We start from the raw sequence: 10,751 nt of genomic DNA, 5'->3' as shown, positions 1-10,751 counted from the left end.
CAGGCAGAGCCAAGCCTGCCTCTCTCCTCCCCGAGGCTAATAGTGAGAGTGCAGTATTTTTACCCTGCCAATTAAAACAGCATGGCAGAGGTGAGATGCTGACCGTTGCTGTTTGTGTATGGCATTTAGACCGCATGTACCAATTTACATGTGGGTGAGGCGGGACAGGAGGCCCCACGAGGTCCCACGAATGTGGGACTTAAGTGGGAGGACCTCGTTAACAAGGCTCAGGGTTGGTCTGAGGGAGCAAAAGTGTCACATTACCATGGTCAATCAAGTAATACGAGAGAAAAAAAAGAAAGGATAGAGGCAGAAAAGCCAGAGATGGGGAAAACGGGATGAGGCGGGGGAAGAATGCAAGTCTTCATTGACACAAAACATTGGGAAATTCACTGGAAATGCATATTAACACTCAGTAACTCTACATAAATGCCATATATATCATCAGAACATCTAAAATACGTAACTGCTCTTATGTATTGTAAATTAATATCTGACAGAAGCAGGGATGATGATTTTTTCCTTTAATTAATGCATTTCATACAACCATTAACACAATTATCAGAGAACGGTTGGTAAAATCCACAGGTGTCAGTTGTTTTAGCATCACGGTATAAAAGTAGCTACTCACACCAGCACAGACTAGAGCACAACGACAACATCAACAACAACAAAAACAACAACAACAGCACATGGAAACCAGCTTCCATCATTTATCTAACATCTCTGGAGAGAAACGAAAGAATTTGGTGTCAAGTAACGGATTGGCACTTTTCAGTTTCATTTTTCAGAGAGAACCTGTCAAGACAGGAAGACTTGAGAGACAGTTCAGCATATTAAAAAGAAAAAAAAAGCTTCTGTAAGGAATTAAATGTGACCCATCAGTGAAATGCAATATCCATCTGACCACCACTCTGTCTCTCTCTCTCTCTCTCTCTCTCTCACACACACACACACACACAAGCACTGAGGCTCTTCTCAACTCTCATTTAAAACGTTGGCAGTCAAGCCTCTCCACCTCGGTCCTAATTAAACAGCTATTGAGTGCAGAGAGAGAGAGGGACCGCTTTTTAGCACAGCAACAGGCAAGATAATGGAAAAGTTAATTCTGGTAATTCCTCAGTGGATCAAATAAAGGTTAGCATTCAAATTGGCCAACCTTGTATCTTAACAGGGCAGAGCAGCTAAGTTTAAAACCAACCTAATTTTATTGTGACTCTTCTCACTTAAAAAGCCTTCAGTTTACGCGCAATACATTAGGATGTTTTTAGTGGGGAAAAGAGAGAAGGGAGTGTTTTAAGTCAAAGAAATTGCAAATGGATTATTCTTTCACTTGGAAAATACATTAACTTTGATTGAATTGATAATGTAAAATCAATCCGGAGGTGGATTAGTGGCTTGTATGTCAGAGGACTGATAAGATAATGAATTTCCTACAATCTAAGGCTCTACATACATTCTTTAACAGCCAGCAACATGTATCCCATACCAGGACACACATAGGAAGGCTAATATGTTTTTTAAGAGAGTCATGTACAAGTAGTCTGCCAGATCCAAAGTAGGCCTATCGTGTTGTTGATTGAAAAGGCTTTATGCAGATTGTCTCTCTTCGATTAAAAACAAAACAAAACATCAATCATCGGTGTCCAGCAATACATGTCTTCTTAAAAGATGATGAGTTACTACATGTAGGCTCAATGCCTTGTTCATAATTAGCACCTCTGACCATTGTCCAATATTTTTCCTATTAGAGATATGTGGTATCCATTTTGTGGAGGCTGAACACTGCCATAGGCTTCCAGTGTATCTGAAAATCGACCTTATATAACACAAAAGTCAATAAAAAACTGTAAAAGAAAATTATAAAAATACAGTGTTTCTTGGTGTTGTCACTTTTTCTGTAATGTTGCTCCAGTGTAATGTGATTAAACTTCTGGAGAAAACGTCTTCTTTCTTTTCTTTCATTGCTGGAGAGAAAAAGTGTCTCTGAGTCCAAGGAGAGCTGCATTTTCAGAAACACTGGAAGCTTATAAACAGAAAGCCAATGCCTCAGTAATGAAGAAAATAAAAAACACGGTATTAACGCCTATCAAGTAGGGAATAACATAGAACCCATACATTAAGTGGCATTTTCCTTTAACCATTTCTTTCACTTATGATGCTACATGATATCCTAGATAAATTCTCTGATATGATTGCCATATAATTATTTCTGATTAGACATGTGGCCAAAACTTCACCCTGCAACAAAATAGAAATCTTTCACTTGGCCACAGTTTGAGGATGGCACAGCCTGCCCAGTCAGGTGGTCAGATAACTGGACCCTCTTGGACAGTTTTATTATCCTTTCCCCCCCACATATCAAATCTACTGAATGATAAGCCGCAGGAAACCAGTCAAGGCAATCAGTTACAAAAATAGGACTCGGTCGGACAATCCCCAAAACACATCACCCATATTTCAGACATAATTGAGTATTATAAACATTTCCACAGCCGCGTATTGGCAGCAAATCCTCATCTAGAATCAGAGCATAAGGCAACCCCACTATTGTACAATAAAAATTCCACTGAAATTTAGCACTGTCACTACAGAAGTATTTTAGTCATGCTACAAGAAACTTAAGGAGGAGTTTGGCAACAAAGGGGTTAGTTACCATTAAGGATGTTTCAGTAAAAACACAATAACCCTACGAGCAGGTACTGTATGCAAACAAAAACAGTTACGCAACAGGGATTACAACAGATCACTGACTGTCACACCTTAACAAAACCAACCAGCACTGTCACGACATTTGTATTTAAAGTATACAGAGCATGTCAATAGCGTTGCTACAAGTGAGTTACAAACGCAACGTGAGAGTAATCCTCACAGAATCGATTCGAAGCGTTGGGGGCAATGTGCTCCACGAGACCAGCTGTCTGCGATGTGTCAGAAAACTCTGCGATCAGCGTCACTCTGTCGTCTCTGCGGTGGATGTGGGGACTCTTTTAATTTTCTTTCTGAAGTTGCTCTCCTCCGCCAAGCACTCCAGGCTACAATCACATGCAATTTCTTCTAATTCCTTAGAAGGACAGCAGAGTACGAGAGAGAGAAGAGAGGGCCGCTGCTCATATCAAAACACGTATTATTGTTTTCCTGCGTTTCATCCTTGACATTTCTTATTCCCCGGGGGCTTCAGTTACGTAGCCAGGCATGGGCGAAACAGAAATCGTTAAAATGACTCGTCATGCGATGATTGCAAGAGAGGTGACTGCCGCTCTCGTTGCTTCCTGGTGCGCGGTGCATAATTGGCATTTCATAGACAATCATACAAATTATTATACATATACAGTTATATTCATTACAAATTCAAGACACATATTGAGTCATTCCGAAACATACAAAAGTGTCGTACAAATATCACATACTGTACATATAAAATTATAATCAACAACTTGGGACAAAATGTCATACTAACCAAAATTCAATGCTTTCTCTCTCTCTCTGTCTGTCTCACACACACACACACACACACACACACACACACACACACACACACACACACACACACACACAACTTTCACACCTCACACACATAGTAAGGCTTTCGGGTTTTGGGTTTCATGAAACTTTGAGAATGGCAAGCACACGCCAATATCATTTACATATTCATGCCATGCAAATGGTACTCTAGAGACTGTGACACCAGAGTCCTATTCTCCAGATATGAGACCCTGCGATTGTTCTGTTTGTCCCTCCCCCTCCCCCCGTAGCAGACGGGCCATGGCAACTGGGATCAAAGGGTCATTTGCACATCAGGATGTAGTGCCACTTCAAAGAACACACGGATCCACAAAAGCATCTTTGTGCTGAATAAACAGTATATTGTCGAATCGCCTCCTGCACTGTTGTGAATTTATGTCATATTACATTGATACAACCATGCCACACATGACGTACACAGTGCAGGCAAGGGCAGGGGGACAGTTTGATGCACAGGTGTCTTCCAACCTTTGATCCAGAACTGGCTCAAGACGTTGGCTGGGAGACGAGGGGGGTGGGGGGGTGGGGGGGGGTGTCCAGAAAAGACCTTTCATCTGTCAAATTCATCTGCGGCTGGAAATCAAGCCAGCCAGGTTTAATGAGCGTTCACTGTGAGTAGGGAAAAGGGCAAAGCTCGACCGCCAAACATCTCTCATCCACCCATGCTCATCCAGGGCTTCATTTTTCTGAGCGTGGCTTTTCAATCGAGGACACACGGCACTTCTTATGCTTAAGTGTTTCTTCATTCAGACATCAGAAGAATGCCTCTCTCTCTCCCCGTCTAGGTGTTTGTTTGTTCCACTTCTTGGGGAGCGCTTCATTTTACCCTCCCTTCATGTATATGTTCACTCTTTTCGTCTATTTCAAAAAAACAAAAACAAAAAGGTGTAGAGCAGAATGTATAGAAACCAGTGCAAACATCTAATGAAAGTGTCAATCAGCATCCAGTGTTGTCGTGTTTGTCGCCTCGTACGGCTTAGGGCCCCGAGAGCAGCTTTGTCAGCGGTACTTCTCGCTCTCCCAGCAGCGTGTCCCGCTTCAGACTCGTGCCTTTGTTCACCACCTTGAACTTCACCGACAGGTTCTTCACCTGGGCCGAGGTCACCGAGTCGAAGAAGAAGTCCTCGTTGAACACGGGGTTGCGGCTGTTCTTGATGATGTTGCTCCTTTGCTTCTGCAGCTTGCCTGGGTTCAGGTAGACGGACACGCAGCAGTTGATGCCCTTGATGTCACAGAGCTTGTCGTAAAGACTCTCCGCCGCCAGGACGCGGATGCGCAGGCGGGCGGTGCTGGCGTCGTAGTTGGCGCTGATCCTCACCGACCCGCCTTTGTGCAGGTTGATGGTGTGCTCCCGGTGCAGGGCGTGGTCCGACGCCCCCGCGCCGCCGTGGACGGAGGGGGCGTGGAGCCGGCGCTGGATGTTGGGGCTGGGCTCGGCCGAGCTGCACTCGTCGGTGGACAGGGAGCTGTGGCGCGCGAACGTCCGCTTGGCCTTCACCACCTTGGCCTGCGTCTCGTGGGTGAAGATCTTGAGCAGGGAGGCGGAGCGGGAGAGCAGAGGGGAGCTGAACGGCGAGGACTCGGCCGAGGAGCAGGTGTCGCTCTCCCCGCCGCTGAAGTAGCGGTAGGGGTTGATGTGAGAAGTGTTGAAGTCGGCTGGGTTCAGGTGATTTCCCCCTTCGCTGCCGCCGCTCTTCCCCTGGGTCTTCCTCTGGATGTTTGGGGAGGTGATGGGGCTGGTCAGGTCGCAGTGGAACAGCGACTCCTTGCGGCGGGTGTGGGGGCTTTCCTTCAGAGTGGTAAAGCCGTAAGAGGTTTGGGTCTTGGGAACGTAAGGCAGGGACATGGCGGTCTGCGACTGGGGGTCTGCGTTGGTGTCTCCGGCCACGACATCATCGGCACTCTCTATCTGTATGATGTGGCGGTTTGCTGCTCTCAGAAGGTTTTTGGTGTCTCCTGCAAGCTTGGCCACCAGGCGCGGGCTGCGAGGGCTGCTGATCTTCTTTCCACTGCCAATGGTTTGCTCTGAAGCGGAGGGTCGCAATCCTTCTTTGGGCTTTACATCAGGGATCTCAGGCTCCGGGGGGCAGCTGACCAGCTTGGGGGGAATGAAGAAGTCTGGGATTTTGTCAGGTGTGAGGACGTTGCTGTAGGCCGGGGCGCTGCCTTTCTTGTCTCCGTTCTCCCCCTGCCGCAGCACGTTGGTCTCCACCGACCCACGGATCTTATCCAGAACCCACATGGTCCCACCGGATTCGACCAAGTGGGATGTGTGGGTGAAGGGTAGGTGCAGTCAGGGGTATCTGCAAATAATAACACACAGGGGAAGATTTTAATGACCAGAGTATGGGTAGTCCACAGGGAACAGAGTGACAAAAATAACACTTACGGAGATAATGTAGCTCTAACATCCAAATAGTCTGGGTAGCCTCAAGCATTTAAAGACAGACACTGAATAAAGCAAGGGAAATGGCACTCAAACAGCCATATACTCTGAATGGGTATAACAGAGTTATTACCTCTCTGAGCTAATATTTGTTTATAAGCTCAGAGAGGTTAAAGCCCAGAAAGAGATTCAAACATGATTCATAGGCTATAGCACAAAACTACTAGGCTTCCCTCAAAGAAATGTTAGACAATTAGAAACTAGTTGGGTTTTTTTTGTTTGTTTAATAGCCAATATAGTACACTCAATAATCAATAATATGAAAAAAACGAACAAACATAAATGATTCATTATCCAGTCATAGTTTTCACAACAAATGAAACGAGCCATTCTGCTTATTTCTTCATAGCAGTGTGGATGCAGGATTGGAGAGTTGCAAACCTCCGTATAGGCTACAGCTTGTTTGTCAAAGCAACAATAGATTGGCTCAAAGCCATAAACGTCAACAATGGAGCCATTACTATTTGGTTATGTTTCCTTGATTTTTTTTATTTTTTTTGCACAGCATTTAAAATAACATTGTTACTTTTAATCGTCATAGCTGTATTAACGTGCATTTTGTTCTTTGAACTAAGATAATTCTAATGTCATGCTTCAGTTTCAACTTCGGTTAAAAACGATGGTAAAAAGTATCATGCGGAAGAGAATAATGTTTCAGTAAATTTGGCAAAATATAAGAATATCAATATTCCAAAGATTAATTATCTAACAACAGAATACTAATTGGTTTGCTCATGGACACATCAAACACTTTGAAATGAAAAAGTTGAAGAAAAATATTGGATAAAAGTTGTTTCATAAAATGAACGGAGATTCAGTTCAACAGGTGCCACCAGGCTTCCCGTGCGCACAAGTCCGCTTGGCATAGCCTCCAAAATAAAATTCAATGCCGTCATGAACTCTCGGATAAAACCTTTGAATTCACAAACACTGAATTCAGCATGATGATACTTACAGCGCCGTATAAAGGACACACTGCTCCGCTTTCTCCGCTGTTTCCTCCGTTAACAGGTGTTTTCTCCTCCGCCTCCGATAACCAAATGCGCTCCGCGGCGCTTCTGTGCGCCCTCAGATGGACTTGGAGATCCAGAGCGCCTGTCATGCTTTTTATACACTGGCTGTCCCCGTGGCGATGGCTGAGGCTGACCAATAAGATAAAATGTTTTTTTGTGTTTCCCAGCACAACCAGTCAGAATCACAGTGTCTGCATATCAGAGGTGGAACATTCTTACAGGTGGATTTAAAATGTTAAACCAGCCATCCTGCGTTTAACCCTAAATCAATACCAATAAAACTATAGCGTTGATATAGTTTGGCACCATCTCACATCTTTTCATAGATCACTCGCAGTCACTCTGCTTTACTCATTACTTTTTCTTTCCCCAATCTTAAACGGTTTTAAATCAGAGTTTTACTTGTCTTTGCTGTGCCGCACGCCTCACTAAATCTGTATCTCGCGAGCAGCCTGTCATTCTTGTTGACCTTTTGCCGAAATCAAATCGAACTTCCCCCCCTTTTGTCACGGGCGCCACATCTAATTAGGCTGCTGCTATCTGCTTTTTCAACCAGATCTGAACACGAGCATCATTAAAAAGTGATCGCCCGACAGAAAAAGGACATGGCACTTTTTCTGTCGGGCTGCTTCAGGGCTCATTCAAAAGGGCCAAATTGCCCCTCATTTATTTCTGCCATTTATTTCTGGAGCTTTTGTACGTCAGTAAATCAGTCTATGAGAGAATTATAATAAGACTTGCGCGTGTTTGACCAGGAACAGAGCGTGCAGCTGAGCAGACAACAATGCTGCGTGGAGCACATGCACCTGGCTCTGTAGTCTGATTCAATTTACAGCAGCGTGTTTTTTTTATTGTCTGTCTTCGGGTTTAAACCGACTGATCGGTTTCCCTGGAAACTTTGCTATGGCAACAAATACATTTTTCTGTCTAAAAATGGGAAGGGCCCCATTGACTTCATTGATCAGGAGGACAAAGCTGTCGCAAAGCAAGCACTTTATTTCTCCAAATAGCTTGCTTTGAGTCAAGTGCCAGTAACCAGTGCGGATTGAACAAGTAGAAATGGCAGAGATCTGGTGCGTGTAGAGCCAGTACTGAATAATGCATTGACTGGTCCGGCCACACTGCAGCCTACTGCTGCTCTCAAGGAGGGATTTTACAAATGTGCCTGTGGCTCAGAGATTTCAGCGCCTCAGTGAGTCTCAATATGTGGCAACAGCATGGACTGTAGTGGTAGTTTTGGCTTTGTACCAATATGAGCCTATCTTCTTCTGATGTGGGCATGGATTACACTGGTAGCACTCCGTAGGGCTGGGCGATATATCATATGATATCAATATCGTTATATGAAACTAGATATCATTATCAGCCTGTTCTGGCTGAGTAAAATTAGCAATTATTGGCTTTACCTGTTCATCATATCCATATTACTTATTACTGATTACACATTACTGATTACTAATGATCATTACTAATTTTCAAAATGTTCTTGTGTGTAAATATCTTATGAAAGCACGAATGCTCATCCCCAAAATATTGTCACATTATCGATATTGAGGTATTTGGTCTAAAATAGGCTACTGCAATATTTGATTTTGTCAGTATCGCCCAGCCTTACTCACAAGGTGGTTTTACAACAAGGTGATTAACAAACATGTGATGTGCATACTCCTCAAACAGGTTTCAGTTCTGACTCGACCTCATCCGCATGGAAACTGAGAGGAAACCTGATTGTTCCTGGGTCGAGTTGCCCTTCGTCACACAGCTGATTGGGAGCTGGGCAAGCAAAACAAACAGAGGAGCTGCGGAGTAAATTTCACTTTAATATGAATTTGCAAACCTCTTTTACTTTAAGATACTTCACTCAGAGTCAAACAGACCAAACCACCTCACACCCAAATGTACACACACACACACAAGCCGGATTCCAAGAAGAGGATAAACCTGCCACATGACATTCCTCTACGGTCGATAAATATCAACCCAACCTGTGGTGATGAGGACACACGACAGAAGAGCCTTAGCGTGGCATGTTAAACACGCCAGCCATTCAAGCTCTATGAGTGGAGATAATTGCGCGTCTTGTCTTAAGAGGTCAACCCACGGGTCATTCTCTGGTGTAATCAACCCGTGAAAAGATCCATTTACCTTATAGATTGCAGATGGGATATTTGAACCCTGACACTGCTGTCTGTCACTTTGAGCCTTAATAACGCCTGTAGAGGCTCGGCAGTCTCTCACAGCCTTATAGAAACCATTCCTGTTACATACTATAGACTTACCAAGTGTGACAGATATCAAGGGAGCTTGTAGCACCGAGACAATTCAGAATCAGCAGCGATTCTGCAATGCAAACTAGTCCAAACTCGCATTTCTGAGGCTATTTACAATCCACAGTCCTGTCTGAATTTGATTACGGCGATATTTTGTATTTTCATGCTGCCCCTTCTGCTTTGAGGCCATTAGACGCAGTTTACCACAGGGCCTTGCATTTTATTACAGGATACATTTTCTACCCACCATTGTGATTCATATCAACAATTTTGCTGGTCTTCTCCAATAACAAGACGGGAAATGCATTGCATTATATTCATCTAAAAGGTTTTGCTTTTGAAGCCGCCCCTGTACCTCACATCTCGCCTGCCTTTTGAATCCAGTAATTATGATACCAGATCACAGGACTGGTTAGTTTTAAATACTCTGCACATGAATTCTTAACTTGGCCATGTCGGTTTCCGGTGCTGAGGGCTTTATCAACCGAAGAAACTACAAAGCACTTTGAAATTCACGTTTTCTGTCCTCTTTACTGATTTTGATGCAATATCTCACATTTTCTATGATGTTTTTGATTGCTTTTTATAAACACATCTCGTTCTCAGGTCTCTTAAAAAGACACGCTGATCTCAATGAGACTCCCTGATTAAATAAAGGGTAAATGAGAATGAAAGAAAAAGGATATGTGACATTTGATTGATTAAAAGGGTAAAGATGTCTGTTGAGGAATATTTGAAGAGTGACAGTCACACTAGTCTGTGTACAACTCTGGGCTCCCACTGTTAACAGCTTCCTTTACAAAATAATGAGATCGATATACAAGCGCCTGAGATTCTTGGGTATCAGACAAGGACAGACTACAGACTGGGAAAAGGTTAATGTGTCTGTTCTGCTCTCATTAAGGAGCTGGGTCCTACATCTCTGTCTGTCCAAAAATGTGAGGAAGAGCGAAACTGTCTATTAAAAACCTGAAAGAACTAGTCTGTGTGTGTGTGTGTGCCCTTGGTCATACCTATGAATGATACAGAACTGATTTAATGGCTCTGAGCTTTCTTGTTCCCTCCCTGGGAAGAGAGAGACGTACCTGGGCGTAGGTGGTAAGTGGGGGAAGTAAATGTGAGAAAGCAGCTAAGCAGTCAATCGACAACTGTGTCCTTCACTTATGCTCACACGGTGTTTCGGTCCGCTCTGTCACCGCACCTGCTGTTGCCCTATTGGCCCCCTGGGGGGACAGGAGGAAGGAATTGGGGCCACTAAGTAGAAAAGAGGCGGTCTGACCGAACAGGAACAAGACAGATCTGTACAAAGGCTCTGCAGGAGGGCCGGCATGCCTCCAGCTTTGGCCACTTGTTCTTTCTGCAGTGTCTTTGTGTGTGTGTGTGTGTGTGTGTGTGTGTGTGAGAGAGACAGAGAGAGAGAGAGAAAGTGTCCTCCGTTCACCGTTAGTCACTTATGGTGGAGCAGAAATAAAGAGGCGTCACACGTCATGAGGTCCA

General features: G+C 44.1%; 1 protein-coding gene across 2 annotated transcripts; it reads right to left on the bottom strand.

The window, feature by feature from the left end:
• Window positions 1-528: 528 nt before the first annotated feature.
• Window positions 529-7,039, bottom strand: LOC139656036 (C2 calcium-dependent domain-containing protein 4C). 2 transcript variants are annotated; one of them, XR_011696085.1, is made up of 3 exons: window positions 6,927-7,039; window positions 3,569-5,828; window positions 529-3,494 (listed from the first exon to the last, which is right to left on the bottom strand). XR_011696085.1 is itself a non-coding variant. In XM_071533518.1 (2 exons), exon 2 carries the CDS (start codon window positions 5,765-5,767, stop codon window positions 4,502-4,504), a length of 1,266 nt encoding a protein of 421 aa, XP_071389619.1. In that variant the 5' UTR covers window positions 5,768-5,828; window positions 6,927-7,039; the 3' UTR covers window positions 529-4,501. The 2 variants fall into 2 exon arrangements, 1 of the variants encoding a protein (XP_071389619.1); XM_071533518.1 differs by having other exon boundaries at window positions 529-5,828.
• Between the last annotated feature and the right edge of the window lie 3,712 nt (window positions 7,040-10,751).

This window comes from Centroberyx affinis, unplaced genomic scaffold (genome assembly GCF_046629955.1).
Source record: "Centroberyx affinis isolate AG114_WGS23_722 - 3 ecotype Tasmania unplaced genomic scaffold, CSIRO-AGI_Caff_v1 ptg002373l_1, whole genome shotgun sequence".
Lineage (NCBI taxonomy): Eukaryota > Metazoa > Chordata > Actinopteri > Beryciformes > Berycidae > Centroberyx > Centroberyx affinis.
This window is presented reverse-complemented; position numbering and strand designations above follow the sequence as displayed.